Here is a 22,860-nt window from a genome sequence, read left to right as displayed (position 1 = left end):
CACTGGAAGATCTCCTTCCATATGAAGATTTCTTCATTTTCCTTGTGGATTTATTATTTGGAAAGAAAAATCAATTGGTTGAGTATGCTCAGTCACATTAATATGCAAATGTTAGAACTAATCCAGAATGTAAAACTACTGTAAACTGATAACAAATACCAATCGTATTATTATTTGATGTGGTATCTGTGAAACACATGTGACTAAAATTGTTTATTTTCTTGGAAATGATTAGGTGTGTGGTTCTAAGGATCTCCGTGGACAGGTGACCACAGCCCTAGTCTTTTGGCCCTTCGTGTCTGGGTTTAGTAGGCTGTTTGTATCTGCGAGATTTCATTCAGGTTAATGGTAGCATAGTCTGCTTATAGAATTTACCATTAGAATGTGCAAAAACGATGAATTCTTTCATTCCATACTCTGAAGCAGCGATGGTGACTGCAATGAATACAATATCATTAGCGATAAGGGTCTGTCTGTGTCATTCAGAGGCTGAACTAGAAGGTGAAGACGATTGCAATGAACGGCTGAGTAACATATAAATAAATGTTTGTAAGGTGAATAAATAAATGGCATATAAAGTGCTAAAGAAATGTTTTTAAGGTGCTTAAGAATCATTATATGCATACTGAAATAAAGTAGTTAGTAAGTTAGTAAAACCGTTCTTGTATCTAACAACCGATCTTGTTATTTTTCCACATGTGACTGATGGAGGGTTAATATGAAGATTCCAACATACATGCTGTTTACAAATTTAGCACAAAAACAAATTAGTAAATAAAAATACACTTTTACAGTGTTTTGATTTTAAAAAAAATTATATGAAAAGTTCTGATATGCAGAATAACACAGTGTATATATAGACTGTAGAAAGAAATGTTCCGAAAACACCTTAAACATCGAGAAACATATGTGGGTTGGAATTTTAATATGTCAACACTTCTGTAGAACCACCGTGAACCATAAAAGGTTTATTCCACTTACACCACATGCTAGTTTGATACTTGGCATACCCCTGGGTCAATACCCTCTGCACTACATGTAGCTGCATAGTAATGAGAAGAATGTGGCCTGTGACTGCCCACACATCGAATCACGTTTCTAAATTGGAGCAGCGGTGTTAGATACAAAAATTAAGTGTTGGGAGTCAGGGCACAGTTGTATGCTACAATCCTGACAGATAGGTTAGCTCACAAATTGCACAGTGCAGATGTCTCTCCAGTAAGGCAGAAACAACACTTGTGTATTGTTCACTTGCCAGGGGATGATCTGGTCGACATTAATTTCCCACATTTTGATATACCTCACTAAAACTTTTACCCATCTTGTTACTGTTCTGAATGATGATGCAGACTCCCAACAAGCCTCCAGAATTCTCTTCACTGACCCCTGGCACTTTGAATTTTTATCCGATACTGCTGCTTCAATTAAAAATCAAGATGATTAGAACAGTGTACAGTGATAGCATGTGTTCTCATTACTGCACAGAACCATGTCAGGAAATTTAAACATGTACGTTATGCTTGCAAATGATTTAAAACTCATGAAACAACAGGGAAGGAGAAAAATAAAACTCAAAAATGGAACAAAAAGAGCAAAAAATACTGCAAAATGACCTAAAAGCCAAAAAAGGTTGAAAAATGCAAAACAAAAACAATGTTTTCTATTTCTAACTGAAGGAAAACAAACTGATATCTGGTTTAGCATGGTTTTCAAGGCTCAGGAAAAAAAAATATATTTCATCAACTTCAGAGCCCTAATCATAAATTATTTTTAAAATAAAACTCATGATTAGTATCAACCATGCATGCCTGCAGTGGAGGTATATAGAGGTTTCCATCCTATTTTAAACTGTAGGACCACTTCCAACTTTACTATCTGTGCATAAATGTGGACAATAAACTTTCATAAAATTTCTTCATTTCTCTTAGTTATTCTATCGACATGCCACTGCAATGACTTATTAGGACAGCATTATTACTTCATATGAAAGTGCCTCATGGACCTACTTTCGCTCGCTCGAGCGTACCGCACTCATAGTGGAATGACTGACAATGTCCCATATTTCAGAGCCTAATAAGCAGCACTGTCAACCTATAACCCATACATGGAAAGAAACCACTCTATGCAATTACAATTCTAAATAATAATTCTGTATGTTATTATGTAAGACTTGAATACAACACATATGAAAGTATGCAATATCTACAGATCGAAATGTCAAATGGATACACATGCTGACCAGTGACGTGCACTGAGGAGTAGCTAGTCTAGCAGAGATAGATCAATCAATCTCAAATCTCTAATTATTTTCAAATCACAATATTTATTGTATTGTTGAAGCCACAGTTCATATGCAACACTTTTTTTTCATGCGTTTCTCGTCCCTCGGTGCGTTCAGCAGGCAAAGCTGCCTAGCTCGCCTCTTCCTCCACGTCACAGTTCCAGGTAGAAACAGGTTTCAAAGGGAAAGGAAAGATTTCTGCCTCTACCTCCCTTGCCCCCTCACCCCGGCTCCAATGTTTGAAAGCCCGTGCTTTCAGGTCCTCCAGTCTATCTCCTATAGGACAGATAGGGGATTGATTCTCTTCGCTTCCTTTGTGAATCCTCTAAAGAACTCAGGGGAAATTTTTCTGCAGTACTTATGTTCTCTGTATTTACACTACTTTTTACACGTTGTACAATATGTATGTATAATATGGGATTTACTTTTATTGTTTATGCAATTGGAATGTCTTATGTGCAGACAAAAATTTTATGCTTTCTTTTTTTCTTCTTTCAAATATGGAATATATAATGACTAAATAACAAATATTTGCTCACGCTCTCTCTTGCTCTCGTTTGAGTAGTGTTTTATTTAAATATACTAATCTCTTGGCCTCCAATAAAAAAATGGATAAGCTAAACAATCATAAATACAGATGTACTTATTTGGGAAAGAGAACGCGTGTTCTATTTCTTGTTGTTGGTTTGGCTTATTTTACTTTGCTTTTCTGCCACATTTGGTTATCGCAAAAATGAGAATGAGTGATGATATGATGAAACTGATGAAGGGACCTTACAAAGAACAATTCAGGCCGGAATTCGTGATGAGCGTGCATTCTTGTTCCTATGTGTTGTACTCTGCTTGCAGTAAATAATGAAAAAATAGAAATGAAAAATGTATCCCAGAACTCAAAAAGCCAAATGTTATGTTAGTCATGAGGGACAATCATAAACAGAGAATTCTAGGCTCCTGATTTCACAGTGTCCTGCAGATGCACTGGGAGGAAATTATTTGTATTTTCTTCTCTCTTACATCGCTTTACCTAATTTCTGCCATGACGATGAACGTTGATTAAATTAAAGAGTGGTTGCAAAGAAACACTCATGCAAAGGCCAGGGCTCGAGCCCGGATCCTTCATTAACGAGATCGTGAGATGGGGAAATTAGGGAAATCAAGCAATGCAAAATTTTTGAAAAAACGTTAATCATACATAAAGATGGTATTTCAAAAATTCAATTGCAAATTACTACTGAGGAAAAATGCAGTTTGCTTTATCGATGGAGGCATATAGTGGTTCAGATCCCACATTAAACTATAGGCTAGCCTTTCTGTGTATAAAGTGGACTTACAACATCAAATCAACCAACCATGGGGGAGTGGTTACCACAGCATGCTACGACACCAGGAGTTTCGGGTTCGAACCCCTACCTGGACATGGGTGTTTTTGTGTTTGTCCCTTCATTAATTTTGTCGTATCATCTTCGCGATTAACCAAATGTGTCAAAAAAGCGAGTGAAATCAAATCATTCATTGATTGATTTGGTTTATTTTACTTCGCTTTCTGCCATTTTTGCCTAAACGCGAAGACGATACAATAAAATTGATGAAGGGACACACAAAGATCACCCATTGCCAAGCCAAGATTCAAACCCGGCATCACTGGCTCAGTAGTAAAATCAAATCGTTTTTGTTTTTCGATAGTGGGTGGAAGTTGTGTGTACAATTTTTTGTAGTCATTCCTAACTTTGCAATTTTTCCTGTCTTTGACGTTCTTCTTTTAGTAATACTGGGCCCTAAAAGGGGGGGGGGATTATGACCCATTGGGCACACCACTCATTGCTACCCCAAGTGTCGACGTCACCACACTTCACTGATGCTGACAGACCTGCCTAAGCAATTACAAATATCTTATGACAGTACAACAAGTATGTATACATCATTGTTCACTTACTGAAAAGGATAATCACATTCTGCGAACTAATAAAATGCTGTTATAACATTCAATCGAACATCATTTTAATGTGACAATAATCGTAGAAACATAAAATGTCAGCCTAGGCAGTTTCAGCCCTTAATCATTTATTTCATTTTCACCAAATTGAGATGTCATCTATGTTCACTTAATTTTCAATTTCACTTTGTCTTTTCTTTACGATCCATATTTGATGGCCCACTACGATAGACAAATGACGGAAATGCATGTACTAATAGGGTTCGAGAGTTGGAGTGTATTTTATTCGAGCGGAAGACCAATCAATTCTGTATGCCATGTAGCACTCACTGCCTGTGCAAACTATTTGCCGCTCGAACAAAAAATGCTTATTCCAGTACTATACTTCATATTATTGCTGGGAACATATTTTGTGGTGTATCAACATCACTCTGTATTCAAACAAGTGAACTCGAGTTACCAGCCAGGGTAAGTCTGTTTCCTTCCAACCTTTGAAGTGCACATACAGCTCTCATTATCAGGGAGTGTTGAATTTCTGTCCTATGATTGGTTCAGTCTGGATGCTTGTATTTGAATGGTGGTTGGAGAAATGGATTCCAAGTGTAAGCAAGCTGGATTTCCATGTTCCTGGAGGTTCCTGATTTCTCAGGCAATGTTTAAGGCTCTTCTGTCCCAGGGGCCTCCCTGATGGCATAGTGGTAACATCATTGCCTTGTAATCAATGGGGCTCCAGGTTCAATACCCAGTGGAGGCACGTGACACAGTGGTTCGGATCCCACTTTAAACTCGATTAGCCTTTCTGTGCATAAAGGGGACTTAAAACATTATTCAAACTCGTCCCAGTAACTGATACATTTGACTATAGAACTTGACTTCAACATCCTCCATTTTCCCAATAGTATGGAAAAACAACTGCCATAAATCTTGTGGTGTAGTACACACTGACAAAGTAAGGCTAATTCAGAGTCAACAAGCACCTTGCCACTCTAGTCCCTTAAATAGGACAGGGAGAGGGTGGCAAAGGTGGACGTTCAACTCTTGAACATTTTTTTAAGGGTCATGAAAGATTCATCCCTCTCTCATATGCTGCTGGGTGATGCAGCGATCACATTTGGAGGACTGGCTGCTGACCAGTGACGGATTAAGGTGGGTGCTATTGATGCTGCAGCATTAGGCCCAGATGAAAACAGACAAGAATTTTCCGAAACCTGAACAGTTTTCTTTTGCTATATTAACCTGAAAATAAATCTTAGAATGAAATTTGGAACCCCAATTTTGGATGCCTAGACACAGCGTTACTTATTATACAGTTACTATTATTTTTTGCACTGTGACTTAACTATAACGTCGTTGTGTTTATTGTTCACTGCAGCATCAGGCCCAATTTCATCTTAATCTGGCCCAGCTACTGACACAAAAATAGGGAAAAGATGGGACAACACTTTCGAATGTCAAGTGACACACACTGCAGTTTCAGCAAGAAGAGGGATGGGGTAAGGATGGCTATTCGTAGCAAACAGAATATAACTTTGGTGTCTGCAAATAAAATTCTGCGACCCTCAGTAATGCTAAGTTCTGCTATGCTCTGGAATTTTCTAGTTGGGCCCCAAGGAACAGAAATGTTTACTTTACTGCTGTAATATGGTGGATTCTGTTTGTCCTGCAAACAGTGTACCACATCCTGTTTATTTCACTTCACATTTCTTCCAATTTTGGATTCAGATTCACAGAGAAAGCAGTATACTCCTGTCATCAGGAATTCCAGTGTTTGACCGAATGGAATAGGGCCTTGGTCTTGCGCTGCACAAGAATGCTTGCTGGCCTCCAATAGTGCAAGTTGCTTAAGTCTGTGATAATCAAAATTATACTGATCCAACATAAAATTGCAAATATTTTTACACGACCATGAACAGTTTATTCGTCTATTAAATTAATGTATGTAACCAGGTGATGGGTTTTGCCTTAGAAAAAGAATTGCATATTTAAACATTTATTTTTCAAAATCACGGTATATGAATTGCAGGTTTATGAGAAAATAGACACATTCTGTACTAACCTTTTGAGTCCCAAGGCCATTTTCACAAGTAAGCCTCTCGGTCCCGAGCCGATTTTGAGCAAAATGCAAAGTTTCAATTAAATGAGTGTAGATCGGAGACTAATTGCCCTAGAGAGATGAGTGATATACCGTTGTACGCAGAATGAACCAGAGATTCAGACTATATGAAATTTGTGCAAATTCGGCGTATATGTGGCGGGGGGAGGGGGCTAACTCTCAAAATTCAAAAATTTCGGAAAAAAAATTTGGTTCCCCCACCCTCCCCCCAAGAAAAAAGTACATTACAGTGTCGACATGCACATGGAAATGATCGCTGACATGTAAGGAACACAAAAATATTTGGATTATTATCATATGACCAATGTAACTTGAGTTGTACTCCCAAAAGGAATGGTCGGCATGCACTGATTGAAGCTTCAAAATGCAGCGGTACCTTGAAATGACTATAGCTCAGAAACTAAATGCCCTAGAGATATGAAAGATATACCGTTGTACGCAGAATGAATCACATATTCAGACGATATATAATTTATTCACATTCGGCGTACATATGGAGGGGGAAAGGGGGAAAATCAAAAAAATACTTTTCTTAAAAAAAATGGTGTTTCCCCCCGCCCCCCGAAAAAATGTCAAAATGCAAAATTTATGCAAATGTGGCGTATATATGGAAAGGGAAGGGAGAAAACCCCCAAAAATTATTTCAAAAATTGTCACGTAACCCAAAAATTGTCGTCGCACTTGGGCACAAAACGACACCTACGCACAACATTCACGAACGAAAAGCTAGAACGCAGTGAAAAATGAGCGCCGATTCTTGCAGCTGCTTGAAATTCTATTTTTAGACAATGCAGGGTAGCCCCTGAATCAACTTGTGGACACTTGTGCCAAAAAAACAAAGGTTTCCTTCAGCGCGCTTCGAAATTCCATTCTCACAACGCAGATTCAACAACCAGTCTTCCCCCTCCCCCTGCTTGCACCCTCACGGAAAACTTCATTTTGACATCGGATACTGATAAACAAGTTTCCTTCGAATGCAGTTAACGGGCGGGAGTGAAAAGCATTGCTTTAGAACAACAAAGCCCGTCTTCCTTTGTCGGCAAAAATTTTACCTTGAAAAGAAACGCAAAAGAGAAGTCCCTTTTCCCGTCTTTTCACCTCCATTTTCATGAAGAAAAAAAAAAGGCGCAAGACCCTTTTCTGTTAAATACATGTGTTAGGAACAATATAAAAGAAAACCGAAATTCTAGCCAAAAATAGAAATTTTATAACGTAAAAACTACGACCTTGACACAGCGTCTCGATCGAGATACTTGGGACCGTGAGGATTACTTTTGGGTATCTCGATCGAGATACTTGGGACACAAAAGGCTAAAGAAGAGTTTATTTATGGCCATATTGGGTCAATGAGCTGATATGTTCATATCAGCCAAAACTGATAGAGTATTGATAAACTTATCCCTTCCCTACTTTGGCTACACAAAAAAATATAATGTTATAATTTTGCTTGGAATCATTCAAATTCAAAGAGAATTATGAAATAATTCTTGAAGCTTTCCTGGCGACGGATACTGAAGGTTGGTGATTTCCGGATAGACTACCGAGGGCTCTATCTCCCTTATCGGACAAAACTTCTGCAAAATTTCGTTCTGACGTCACTAGTATATTAAAGTGTTCCCCTTTGTTTAGCACCACGCCATGAAGGCGTATAGGGGGTGTGGGAGTAAAGCCTCACACTTTCTTGATCCGGTCGTGAGTGGGTGTGATGTGATCAGCATCAACGTCATAATCTGACGTCACTAGACAGATTTTATTTTTACGCTAAATGCCAAAGTTGTCAGGTTAGGTTAGCTAGGTTGAATTCTATTAGCATAAATAATAAATTTGCAGTGTATTTGCTAATAGAATCAGACCTAACCTAACAACGTAGTCATCGCTCCTCTGACGTCAGAAAACAAGGTTTCAGAAGTGTTGTGCCATAAGGGAGACCCTCGAAAGCTAACATTAATCTCATCACACAGTATTGCCAGGTCGAACTTTGGTTTTTAACGTGGATAGGATCGTAGAATTGATTCAACTTTCTTTATTTCGCGTTTTCATCCGCTTCCGCTATTTAAGATTTTCATTTTATTTTTGCATATTGAAGTTTCTATTTTTAATAACTGTAAATTATTTTCGTTTATTTAAATGTTTTTTCTTCAATTTGTATGGGAAATAATTAGGGGTGTGCGGGATCCCGAGAAGTCGGGACCGGGATCGGGAAAAACATTTCCCGTCCCGATCCCGACTTCGGGAAATGACTTCCCGACTTTTAGGGATCCCATGCAATCGGGAAATACAGAATGGTCATTTTAAAAAGTTGTTAATTCTCGACGTTTTCTGCATTGCAAGTGTTTGGAACCTATCGGAAATGGTTTGTTTTTATTCCAGAAATGCAAGAACAATCACTTAAGTTTAAAATAGCGTGTATAATTCGAGATTTTCATAGCTTCGGAAAATTTCGAACATTTCCCGTCCCGAAAATTTCCCGACTTGGTCGGGAAGGCGAATTTTTCCCGTCCCGAAATTCGGGATTAAAAAAAAAATCCCGTCCCGACCAAAAAATTCTTTCCCGCACACCCCTAGTTAACACTTACAATAACAGCGGTGCTGCTGGCTGGAAAGGAACCAGTGAAGAAGAAAGGTAACCACCTTCGTGGGATACTACGTGTACACGCACGCGAACTCAAAACGTACGAAAGTTTAGATATATTCAATTATTTTATGGAAAAGTGAGGGAAAGATAATTTTATAAAACTAGTGATATTATTATATTATAAATTATGCTTAAGTAAATCTTCGCCAACAAATATGCAGAAGTAATCAAATGACACATAACAAATGCTAGCAAATATATGTGCTTTCAACGTCGCCTTTCCGCTTGAGGGATTTAGGGAAAACCTATGACATGGTATGCCACTTTCACTTGCACGAATTTCCTTCAAACAACAAGGGAGTTTTCAGACTGAAGCGACAAGCTATATCGGAATTTCGTACAGAAGCATTCGATCTAAGGCAAACCATTCACCAGTCACGCTTCCGAAAATAACAGGCCTGGGCAACACAATGCACGGTATTGATAAAACGGCCCATTCCGAGCGACAAGCGACACCTGCAATTTGTCGTCTCTCTTTAATTCGGAAGGTGTTGTTTATTTTTGAATTTTGATTTCCAAGAGACACGCATCGCTGTAGTCTGAAAGCTTCCTTTCGAACCAATGCACGTGTCGCTTTAACTGGACTGTTGTTTTCTCAGTACCATACATCGTGTCGCAAGGTAAATTGTTTCCTTTAGAGTAAAGGAGCTCTTGCTTGTCGCTTCGGTGTGTAATCTCCGTGCCACTTAAAAGTGAATCCTCAGTGATCAATGATTTTTTTTCGAACCGAAGCGACACGATAAGCTGCACGTGTCGCTCAGATTTCCAATAGCGTGTATTGTACCGCCTGAGACTTGATCTCCCATGAGCGGTAAATGCTTATTTATATACTAAATGGCCTATGTCGCTTATCACGTCGGTACGAACCACTGCTGTCGCGTGTCGCTTCGGTTTGAAACCTCACTGAGAGGCGTGCTTTTCACCACAACACAATACGCAGATAAACAATCAACATGTTTGTAACAAAATGCAAGTCGTACAGATCCTTTCCGGGTACCAATCCTTTCTTCGTTCTGCTTGTATCAACAGGTTTCGTCTCTCTACGTCCTTCGAAAACCTACGAAGTGATACTTGACTCAATAAATTTGTTCCCGATCGAACTGTACAACCATATGCTACACAGCGGACACCCTATTTCCTTGTAAAAGCAGCTCCACTTTGCTTTTTCATATTAACGTCCATAGCACTGTAATGATAACCGGATGTTCGAGGGGGACCAGACGAGTGCGCATCCTCCGCAGTAGCTCCGCTTTTAACACCGTCTATTAATACTTAGTTTATGTATAATTATTACAATGAAATAATGTGTATAACAAGGGCATATTTAAGGGGGGTTCAACGGGTCCACCCCCTTTTTGGTTCAGTAAAATTACCAGAGTTACCTGTTCTATCCGCTTGTTGATAAAAATTTCTTCGGACTTATTTTATTCTCTTAAATTAGAGACGTAGGGCGGGATACGGATGGGAAGGAAATTACGTAATTCCACACACCAGATGGGACTGCAGACCAAATGTCTGCAATTTCCTGATAGTTTCGGAATTTCTGCGATAAGAAACTGCATTGAGACTGTCAAATCAGTTATTTTTTCCCCCTCGAGTCAAAGATATTTGTTTTTTAAAAAAGCAGTGACACAAGATGAACAGAAAAGTATCAATACTAGCGTGACTTCGTGACTACATACACAGAACTTTGTCGTGTCCAGCACCCCCTGCTCCCCAACAAGCTTCCGGCGAGCAGTGTCCTGGATTTTCACTTACGAAATAAAGCAACCCTAATCATACCAAAAGTTGATCCCCCCCACGTGAACTATATATACGCCCATGTGTATAACAATATCCCATACTGAAATGGTACGATATATTTTGAATTTTGTACTGCCAAAAAACCCTCCTCATCTCGTCACCCCGAACACATTAATTGGTTGGTTCACAACTTCACCACTAAGGATCCTATCGAGATGAGACATGGCAGTTTTGGTCTTGTTCTCGTTGAGAGTAGTAAATGTCTGTCTCGTGTTTATTTGTAAATGTCTCATTGACAGTCTCGTCTCAATTTATAAACATCCGTCTCGGTTTGGGAGGACAATTCTCGTTCTCGTCTCAAGTCTCGAAAAATATAGAATTAACAACGCATGCAAAGGCTTATCATTATAAATACAAATAAAAAAACACCTTTCCTAATTATTTTTTTTGACTCCTCCTCCGCGGTACGAGCCCTCGAAAACTGAATATTATCCTGCTTATATATGCAAACCAAACAGCAGATTACCAGGAATGAACTAGCGTTGTAATTATTATACACAAAATTCATGATTTATCTAAGGAAGTCGCATGTTTCAGGTTTGACTCTCGACCTGGGCATGACTGTTTCCTTGTGAGACATTTCATTGAACTGGAAATTGTTACATGGGAGGATGTTTGCTCGAGACTTTGGGGACAGTTAGGGGGATGCTTCTATTTTTAATGTTAGTGTTGCTCACGAGACGATACATTTTCCGTCTCGTCTCATGAAAGGAGATCGGACAAGTTAATGTTTTCGAAATGAGATGGGAGAGAAGAAAAAGTTCGTCTCGTATTGTTTGCAGGTTGGGTGATACTTAGATTGTGCTTGTTGGTGGTGGTGGTAGTGTGTGTGTTTGGGGGGGGGGGTTCCTCCTGCACCCGGACTTCGAATACTGCTTGTAGTAATTCATGTTCATTGTAGCGATTAGCCAAAAGTGTAAAGAAATGTGTTAGAGAAGATGCATATTAAATTAACCATGCGTTCTCATCGTTGCGGTTAAACAAAGTGACGGAAAGGCGACGTAAAAGTAGGCTAAATACAAAAATTTGCAATATATCTAGTCTATTAACTGAAGAAAACTCATTTACTGCAGGAAATTTAAAAACTCACCGTACCTTTCTATACCGTATCACCTCTTATATTGCAGAAATTGGCGTGTAAACCAGAGTGTTCTAAACGTATTATCTTAAAATTTGCGAACAAAATATTATGACGAAAATAATTGTAATTCCAGAAAAGGCATTCCTATAACGTTAAGTTCTTTCAGAACCAACCTATGTATTCGCAATGAACAAGGCTGTTCACGTGTTCAGCCATTGACTGTTACAAGTTTTGCTTTGTCACCCTAATGGGAAAACCCTCTACCGAGTGGCTGAATTATAATAAATATTGCTATACTGCTAGGGCATAATTCATCTCCAAGAAATGGAGCACAGATTTTTGCACTGGATGTTACAAGATACTTGTTTTATACAGCAACAAGTGACTTTGCTGTCGCTTCCGCGGCTCAAACTAAGTTGACGGGACGAGCAGAAGCCCTGCCTGCACGCATTTCTAAGTGATGACGTCAGAGGACCTCTCGTGTCTTCGGAGAGGACGTTTTCAAATCCGTGACGTAGGAGGTGAATTTCAGCGGTGTTTGAAGGCGTGCTTCTCGAGAACCAAAACAAATATCGCCGAGATATTTTGCACATCTCATATTTGTATCATTATCTGTAAAATGAATGGATTTAAAACGTTTTTCATGTCAAAGTGGAAATGTCCATTGTTTAAAGGATAGTAAACACTCCTTTTTTGGACTATGCACCTTCAGCCCAAACAGCCATCTTCTGGCTATGCCAGGTCAAGATTCATCGTAAGAGCCGCTCCACATTACGCTTCTAATACTAATACTGAGATATACTCAATTGCAATCTGCTGCTAAGAAATAGAGACGGACTCAAGTCTTGAGAGATAGAAAATTAAGCAGCGACTGGACTTTATTCACTGAAAATTTGCCACTCAATGAAATGCCTATTGGAGGGATTTTCACTTTGTATACCCTGCGTGGCGGAATTGGGGCTACTGGACCTAAGGGCAAAGTGAAAATTGCCCATGGGCTCAACATCCTGAGTTTTTGGGCCCCTTTGAAGTAAAACGTAATAGGTGAGGACAATGTGGAAAATTTATCTCAGATCTTATTTCAACCTCATTCTGAGGCTTGGGGGGGGGCTTGAATATATTTAGTGGGAAGTTACATTTTTAATATCACGTAATATAAGTGGTAATATAAAATGTCATAAATTATCAAGTTTGCTTGTTTAGTTATTGTGTAACAATAAGGCATCGACCGGTTGAGCAACTGAATCTTTCTACTCGATTCCAACTGTACCTACACTACACTACTTTTACGAAAACCATGTAGGTATAAAGGTATAAGATTGCCATCTATGAACAAGTAACTTAATTCTGAATTTCGGAGGATACCCATAATGAATGTCAAGTTGCCCGGGCCCCTCTGCTTATTATCGCAGACGACATCATATGATATGTTACTGGGAACCAGGGTTGGCAAAATTTGTTTTTTTTTAAAAAAGAACAAAACAAACTGTTTTTTGTTTAAAACATGTTTTTTTGTTTTAAACATAGTTTTAAACATGAGTTAAAAAAACATGTTTTAAGCATGTTTTAAACAAAAGAAAGTCAACCTTTTCCCAGTAAATTATAGTTAGAGTCGTTAAACAAAAAATATTCATTTTTATGAGTGTAGCGGCGGCAAGGAGAGTTTATTTACATTTGGAGATAAGGTTTACCATACTGCAGGGTGTGCGGGACACAATTTTTTGGGTCGGGACGGGAAATTCTTTAAATCCCGATATTCGGAAAGGGGAAAATTCTCAATTTCCCGACAAAGTCGGGAAATTTTCGGGACGGGATATGTTCGAATTTTCCCAAAGCTCTTGAAATCTCGAATTCTACACGTAATTTCCATCTTAAGTGCTTGTTTTTGCACTTCTGGTACAAATCTAACAATTTCCATTAAGTTCAAGACATTTACAATGCAGAAAACGTCGAGAATTGACGGCCTTTTAAAATTACCATTCGGTATTTCCCGACTGCTTGGGATCCCGAAAAGTCGGGAAGTCATTTCCCGAAGTCGCGATCGGGCCGGGAATTTTTACCCCAGGCACGTAGTCAGGAATTCTTTGGGGGGGGGGGGCGAAGTCAGTCCTAGAGGGGGTAATTTCTAATATATTGTGTCACATTGGCAGATATAGCAGGGTACACAGAGGCACTTGCACCCTCCCCCAAAAGAGATAAGTGGATGATATCTTGAAACTGCAACGATCAATCAAAACTTCGAGCAGCATCAAATAGCAACATTTCGATAATGATCTTTCCAATTTGTCAAAGAATCAGTGGCGTGCCCAAGGGGGGACTAGTGGGAGTTATACCCCTCCCTTTTGGTCCAATATTTAAAAAAAATAACGTCAAAGGCAGGAAAATATGGCAAAATGAGGAATGACTACATAAAAATGTAGACATAACCCCTCCCTTTCGAAAATCCTGGGCACGCCACTTCAAAGAATATAAAGTTTAACATACATAAGCTAATAGAGACTGTATCAACTTGATATCTACAGGTCGATAATGTTAATAGATGATTAACATGTACCAACAGCTTTGGGCCTCTCTGCAAAACTGATTAAGGGAGCCCTTTATAAATCATGCTTCATAATGATTTCCTCTGGTTTCCAGGATGCAAGATTTTTACTCACAAAGGTATCTAATGTGAATCCAACAACACCATTGTATTGTGTTATGTAAGAAAAATCGAATTAATTAAATAATAATGGTTACATATTATCTACACTTTGATGAATTGTGTAAAAATTTGTAATACATTTTTTGTACTTGCTAAAACATTAAAGCATGGGTCCCTTAGTCAACCACGGACTCTATTTCCTTCAAAGGGGAGACTCTTGCATCACTACAGACAATGTTTGCCTACTGGTTACGTTAACCATTTTGCAAAATATTGTGTGAATTGTATTATATTATAGTTGAAATACAGGTTTTAACACCGGACAAACAAATAGGAATCCCTTGACTGATCAATGGCTTCTTGGATTACAGTGTCATCTATAATATTTCATATTAAATTTCATAGAAAGAAATTGTTTTAATAGGGCGCAAATAACTTTACGGGGTGCCATGGCATTCTCTTTAACATGTTTTTTTACTATAGATCATTTGGCTCCCAGGGCCAACTCCCGCCGCCCCATAGCTATGGCTCTGAACTTGGACTATAAGAATAGCAGATATTGCGAGCGAAGCGAGCAAGGACATTTTACGAAATGTATTGTTATTTGTATAAAATTTGAAATGGAGGTCGGCTATTGCCCCTTGCAAGTCCCCTTCACCGTCTGTGAGAAAAATGCAAGGAACACGTAAAAACTAATTCCATCATAAGTATCCAATTGTCCTGCTATTCTTAGATTCTCCTAGTCTTGTTTTTTTACTTCAATGTTTGCTTCCCATAGAATGGACTTCCGTCCAAGGTGGGGGGGGGGCAATGCCCCATGCCCCCCTGTGGTTTCGGCACTGTTTGTGAGTCTCTCTTCATCAATTTCACGTCATCAGTCATTGTTGCCATTAGCTAGAAGTGGCAGAAATGCAACGATACGTAACAAAACTCAAATATCCACTCCCTCTCTCTATCACATGAAGCAAAAATTTAAGCAGTTCCAAGTTCATAGCAACACATCCCAAAAAAAACATCCGACACCTATACGCACTTTTAATACAAGACTACTCAAAATGTCACAACTCTTCTAGATACTGAAAATTGCGAAATCATTTTCCGAAGCCTGAAATTGGAAGGGCATTCCCCCCTCCCCCCACTCATGATACGACATTATACGGAATCCCACACACCCTAATAAATCACAAAACCAATAAGTGTCTTTGTTATGTTGCTAGAGTAACACATGATATAATTGTAAAGATTATTGAGAATTTCAGATAGGAATGTGTTCTGTATTTTTCACAGATGTGCCAAAGCAGGCTCTCAGGGAGGGGCAGTTGCCCCCTGCCCCCTCTAGCTACGGGCCTGTTTTGCCCCCGATCCCGGTCCCGACTTTTCGGGATCCCGCACACCTCTACTGCAGGGACAAAGGTTGGGGGTAATAGCCCCCTTTTTCCGTCACTGTTGAAGTAGGTTAGGATTCATATTCATCTAAATTTCAAGAAACTAAATACGAGGGCCATAATATTTTGAGCCTTGGCAACACTGATTGAAGTTAGGCGCGATTTGACGTTTGCACGGAATCGTCTGGCATTATTGACCATAACGTACTTCAAATGTTTTGTCAATAGCTTCATTTGTGTTGTTTATGTTGCCTTGGAGATTGCGCGACAACAATAAAATGGAATTAACTCGTGAACATTTTCGTGCGATGATTTTTTACGATTTTCGACGTGGATTATCAAGACAAGAGTGCATCGATCAACTTACTTTCACATTTGGCGATGAAGCCCCATCCTTTGCCACTGTGAAACGCTGGTATAACGAATTTAATCGTGGCCGCCATTCGCTCACCGACGAGATTCGCGAAGGTCGTCCAAAATCAGTTGTTGTTCAAGAAAACATTGATGCTGTGCAAAACCTAATACTGCAAGATCGTCATGTGACATACTGTGAGATTGAGGCAACCATAGGCATTAGTTCCACCAGCATATATAAAATATTACATGATCATTTAGCTGTGAGAAAGGTATGTTCTCGTTGGATCCCACACAATTTGACAAAAACTCAAAAAGACGCTCGCGTCAATTGGTGCAAACAAATTCTCAATAAATACAATCGTGGTGCTTCAAAAGACGTATATAAGATTGTAACAGGTGACGAATCATGGATATATGCATATGAGTCGGAACGTAAACGACTGTATGGGTGTTTGAAGATGAACCCAATCCAACAAAAGTTGTTCGCGCTCGAAGCACATCGAAACAAATGGTCACCTTTTTTTTCGGGAAAACTGGTCATGTGGCAACTGTGCCTTTAGAGGAACGTAGAACGGTCAACTCTGAATGGTACACAACAATTTGTTTACCAGAGGTCTTCGGTCAAATACGGAAAACAAACAAACGCCGTCGGATCATTCTTCATCAAGACAATGCCAGCTGTCACACATCTCGTCTAACAACCGACTTTATGAACAGTCAAAAAATCGAATTGATGGGTCATCCGCCGTACAGTCCTGATTTGGCACCCAATGACTTCTTCTTGTTCCCGAATGTCAAGAATAAATTGCGTGGACAACGATTTTCGTCGGCGGAAGACGCCGTTGATGCGTTCAAAAACCATATTATGGAGTTGTCTCAAGAAGATTGGAAAAACTGCTTTGACAAATGGTTCGAACGAATGCAAAAGTATATTGACCATAAAGGAGAATACTTCGAAAAACAAAAAGCAGTTTTCAATGCCAAATTCCTGCTTTTTCATTGATAGACTCGAAATATAAATAGGGACCCTCGTATTATTGAATTACTATCCTCGTCCTGGAAAAATCAAGATGAAATATTTCCTGCTGCCTGAACAGTTTATATAGCAGAAAACAACCTGCAGTGTCATAATAAATTCTCCAGATCAATTTATCTTTCCAAGTACAAAATTATGTTACCAAAAGTAACCATCTGCGCTTCATTCAGTTATACAAACCAATGAATCGTATCGCAAGAGAAATAAAAATCACGTCATGATCAAAATCACACATTGTGTATTCAGATATTAGTTTCCAGCTTCCACCTGTCTCAAACTTACAGGACGGTAGGAAACAAAGAACTGAGAAGTTTCGATTTCTACAGTAAAGCACGGGTCTTTCTTGTCGCACAACAGTTTTGCTACCTTGTGCATAGTTTTCTCCCGTGACGTCAGAACAAAAGGTTGGGCAAGTGTTGTGCGATAAGTGAGACCCATAAAGCACGGATTAATTAACAGAGATTGAATTAAAAAACAGGGTTGCCAAACAAAAAAAAATCATAGATTATAAAATATCAAGTACCAAAATATGTTTTAAACACTTCTAAAAAAAACATGTTTAAAACACATTGTTTTAAACGTTTAAAACATTTGTAAAAAAAACAAAGCCGTGTGTTTTAAACGTTTAAAACAAATTGTTTTAAACATGCCAACCCTGCTGGGAACCAACTTTCTGTTTCGTAAATACATTTTTTAAATAAGCGACAGTAACTGCTGAATTTCTGGGATTATATAAAATTTCAGTATGACAGAGAGATAACATAGCGCCACCCCGCATTGCGGGCGTGGCTGCTACGCCACTGAGCCCACGTGATTGTCCCTGAAACAGCGTAAGTACACCGTCGTGCCATCTAGCGTCTCCGGGATTGGGTGGAGTTTTTTCTAATTCGAGTGCCAACTTTTCGGGATCCCGGACAGCCATGGATGTCCGCAGGATTTTTTCCAGGGAGGGGCACACAAGGTATTTTTTTCCAGGGGGACAAAGGAGACATATTTTTCCCTACAATATTGATGCCCCCCCTCAAAGACACTGCTTCAGTCTGAAATTATCATGTTTCTCAACACACTCATAATAATGATCATAAATTACTGTGAATGAAATGAAATTGCGTGTGAAATATATAATTTAGAGGGGGCATTCATTTTCCAGGGCGGGCCATAGCCCTCCCTTCCGGACGACAATGCGCACAGCGCACATCCCTAGCCGGAGAACCCCGAAAACTTTGCCGGTAGGCTTGAGTTTGTTGGTGAACCGAATATCCAATAGTAGTGATGTTTATGTTGGCAAGTATGGCGGCTGCTATATTTGAGATATGTTTTAAATGTCAGTGAGCTGTACTGGAGACACCCATAAATGGCGCGGGAGAAATGATAGGATGGGACGTGACGTGTTTTGACATGTTTTTCAAGATTATTACTTGAATAGCGGGATGATTGAATTCATAAAGTAAAGGACTAACTTAAACTGGGTATAAGCTAACGAGTAAGTCTGGTAAACCATTGCAAATGTTATGTTATTGTGATTATTTATTCAAACTTGTTTGTAGGAAAGAATTGAGAGACTGCATGATCACAATAAACTATTTTTATGTAAGTGACAGGACACAATCAATACACATCACAGAATTACTTTTGATGGTACGCATTAAAAAAATCAATGTTCAAGAAGATGGGTATTTAGCTACAACAACACATGTTTTACAAAATGTTCATATTGAAGATTGGAGTACAAAGAATTCACAGGTCAGTTAACATTGGACTGCTGACATTGAATACATTGTGTTATAACAAAATGCGATTTTCCCATTGCACTTGTGGACCTAAGTTTAAGAAAATTTTGAAAATTATTTTAATCAGGAGGCTGACATTTATGAAACTAAAGCAACAAGAGATAGCTTTGTTCTGATATTATGCACAAACAGTTTGTATATGAAACTAAGACCTAAGTTCCCTTTTGTTTTATTGCGATTTCATCATGCTACGTGTGCAATATTTACATGGTTCGATTTCGATTTATGTCTTAACATATACTGTGGAGCTGTAGCGATTACTTGCTGCATGTTTCCTTGACAGTGGCTTTTCACTTCCCAATACATACTTTCGTAGTTAGGTTAGGTGGGTCAGTTTAGTTCTCTTAGCATTTTAATAATAACCCTAAATGCTATTGTGGTTATGTTAGGCAGGTCAGATTGAGTTCTCCTAGCATTACCTTAAGGGTAAAAATTTACTATCCTTCGGACACCTCTAATTTTTTCGTTTCGTCAATTTTTGACATTCGTACTTACGTATCTGCTTCGCGGAACATTGCTGAAGGTGTATCAACGTTGTTTTGATGAAATTTGAACTATGTTTCCTAACCTAACAGAACTAACCTAACCACGCGCCAATGGTTCACAATTATTTCCAATTTCTAGATCCTGATACTAACACGACACCAAATTTTAACTATGTTTCCTAACCTAACAGAACTAACCTATCCACGCACCAATGGTTCGTGGGGCTAGCTATTCTCCGTTGGAGAATTAATTTTCAACGAACAACATGAATTTCAGCTATGAAACATTCCCACATCACACCTTCCCGATGTTCGACAATGCTACAGGAACTTATTACGGTAAGTAGTTTCTTCTGTAAAAATAAATAAATGTGTCCGAAGGATAGTAAACTAGTACCTTTTATTCACGCAAATAATCTCAATTTTTGACATATCGAGTAATTCTTGTTTGTTCGTTTTCGCTTGCGTTGCACGCAATATGGTGGAGAAATCTTGACTACCGTTGTTCATGATCAGTGGTTATGCAGTGTTGCAACCTTCTTCATCGAAAAATACCTACTTTCATGTTATTGATTTTGTATTTTTTTTTTGCAGGTTCGAAAACCCCACGAATCATGCACGGATAGCCCCAAGAACCATGCATGTAGCCCCACAAATCATTCATAAATAGCCCCATGAACCTTTCTGTAAATATGCGATAATGCCCGGACACCTTTCACTAATTTATTTCCTTAATTTTACCACTGGTACTTACCTATTTTGCCTCGCGGAACATTCTTTAAGGTGAGGTTATGCCTTTTTCCATAAAATACTGTCAACTTTTCATATTACGATTGATTATTTGTCTTACTTGTTCCGCTTTTGTACTAGACAATATGGCGTGCACTTGTAATGGATCATCGCGCGTCATGATGCGCCAGCTTGTGTTTTGTCGATTTTCAGTGCACAAGCAGTGTTTCAAACCTTCATGATGGAAAATTACGTACTATTTCGATTTTTTTTTTCATGTTTACCTCCACAAACCATGCACGTTAGCCCCAAAAGCCATCCATGAGTAGCTCCAAAAACCATCCACAGATATCCCCACAAACCATTCACACAAGGTTAGGTTTGGCCTGTTAGGTTAGGTTCCATTAGCACTCATTTCACCCCTAAATTCATCAAAAAAAGAAAGCGCGGCGGCGAACATAGTTAAAAATAGAAATTTTCGTAAAAAAAACGCACGTTTGGAAACACTGCAGAGATCGCGTGACTTTCAATGCTCTCGCCATCTGCATGCACACAATGGAAACAATGGCATAATGTGGCAGGCAATGCCAATTTCTTACGTAAAAAGTGATTAATTCTTGTTTGGCAGCATTAAAGTACGAAGTTTTTACTTTCCGTGAAAGAAAATACTTCCAAGAACGTCCAGAATGCTAAAGAAACTCATTTCAGTAAGTACTTTCTCCTGTAAATTTGAAGAAATCCATCCGGGCGATATCGCATATTTACCAACCATTCATAAATAGCCCCATGAACCATGCAAGGTTAGGTTAGGTTATCAATAAGTTTTTTTTAAATAATTTGTTTTCGAAATCCAAACGGTGCTCATTACTTTAAGGAAGGTTCAAGTTTTGTGTGAAAATGATTGAAAAAATTCTACGATAATTAATCTTTCTGCTAGGAGAATTTGAAATAAATCATAAAACAATCGGAACCATTACCGAAACTAATTCTGGACCTTTCACCCACTTTAAAATAACTAAATTAACTGAAAACATTCATAAATAACATTTAATCTTCATAAACCATGTAAAATATTTCACTTTCTCAGAGGTGTACCACTAATTCCATATATTTACAAAAGTACAGTGCATCCTGAAGGGATTAATTCTTTTGCACAGAATGTTTTTTTTGCATTCCGTATATTTCTCAGCAAGCAACCATTTGTTGACTATTGCCCCTTTTGTGATCAATGGACATTTCCCCATTGGTGTCCATTATTGAGAAGTTCCAGTACATGTATAGCATAGCTTTGAAACTTTTTGTTTTTGTAAAAAATATTGTATTTTCAGAAATGTACAGAAATGCACGAGACAAACGTTCCAAGCCCATATTTGTTACGTCAAGTGGGAAATTGAACAGAAGTCAAAATGTGAGTTTATCGAATAAAAGGATTCTGACGAATGATGGTGCTGAGAAAAAAACAAAATTCTTGAAGCCTCAAGAAATATCTAGTAACAAGTCCTTTTTTGAAGAAGCTCTACATTTATCAGAATATGAACTACAAAATGGGGATGATCCACATGTATTAGGTAGGTTATTTTAGTTTTTTGGAATTATTGAATGCTTATTAATCATATATTATAAACTAGACAAATTAAAATATATGGAAGAAAAGTATACTGCTTTCTTCAAAAAGTGATTCGATGCTTTTTTTATTTCAACTGTAAACAATATTATTTTTCTTTAGCTTAGTAAATTGATAAGATGATAAAGAAAATATTATTACTGCCATTGCCAACTTGGTAACTTTAGTTGTATATTTATAATTATGGTACTTTAGTATTATACGTACTACCTGATTTATCTATGTTAAATTTTAGGTTAGGTTAAATACAATTTTGTCGATCCTGAAACGGGCTAATACTCAGAAGGTAGAATGGATGTAATAAGGTAGTCCGTATAATACTAAAGTACCATAATTATAATCAAAAGGTAAAACAAAAAAGCTAAAGTGCTCCCCTGTGCATAGCACCATGCCATGAAGGCATATAGGGGGTGTGGGGGTAACGCCCCACACTTTCTTGATCCGGTCGTGAGTGGGAGTGATGTGATCAGCATCACGCCCCTGACCGCCTTTACCCCCCAGGGTTTCCCCCAGGTACCCATGTTATTCGACGCTGGGTGGGCTCCGGGGCCGCTTCCATCGTTAGAAAAGTTCCCGGATTTGAACCGGCCGGAGATCGAACCTGGGACCTTTAGCATGGTAGTCAGACACGTTACCGACTGAGCCACCGCAGCCTACTTATAATGACAAGTTTAAAACTTTGGGAATGGTTCATTCTTCTTGATAATGCAAATTTTAGTTATTACTATGGAACCCTGATTTTTACATTCCTTGGATTTTTTGTTTACCCACTTAATACATTCAATCTTGATGGTGTTACAATGTGTCCCTTTTCTTTACATTTCTTGCAGTTTTAAGTTTTCATCTTGCTCCCTGAAGAACATAAAGTCAGAGTCTCACTGTATCAATAATACTTAAAATTCATTACCAATAGAACAAGTAAAAATAGATTTTAGTTACAACATTCAAGTTCTACTTACAAAAT

At 38.5% G+C, this 22,860-nt stretch overlaps 1 protein-coding gene across 2 annotated transcripts in view; it reads left to right on the top strand.

The window, feature by feature from the left end:
• The window catches only part of Fancd2 (Fanconi anemia complementation group D2), a 218,121-nt gene that overhangs the window by 15,696 nt on the left and 179,565 nt on the right, over positions 1-22,860 (top strand). Inside the window, exons 1-2 of one of the 2 annotated variants that reach the window (XM_083140292.1) lie at positions 18,617-18,751; positions 21,601-21,840. In XM_083140292.1, the coding sequence (XP_082996418.1) occupies positions 21,603-21,840 (238 nt within the window). In that variant the 5' untranslated portion in view covers positions 18,617-18,751; positions 21,601-21,602. Of the gene's footprint in view, positions 1-18,616; positions 18,752-21,600; positions 21,841-22,860 lie in introns of those variants that run through there. The other variant, XM_083140290.1, reaches the window with a different exon arrangement.

Source organism: Lepisma saccharinum, chromosome 18 (assembly GCF_977018435.1).
Source record: "Lepisma saccharinum chromosome 18, izLepSacc3.1, whole genome shotgun sequence".
NCBI classification, from domain to species: Eukaryota; Metazoa; Arthropoda; class Insecta; order Zygentoma; family Lepismatidae; genus Lepisma; species Lepisma saccharinum.
The sequence above is the reverse complement of the archived record's forward strand: the minus strand, read 5'-3'. Positions and strand labels throughout refer to the sequence as shown.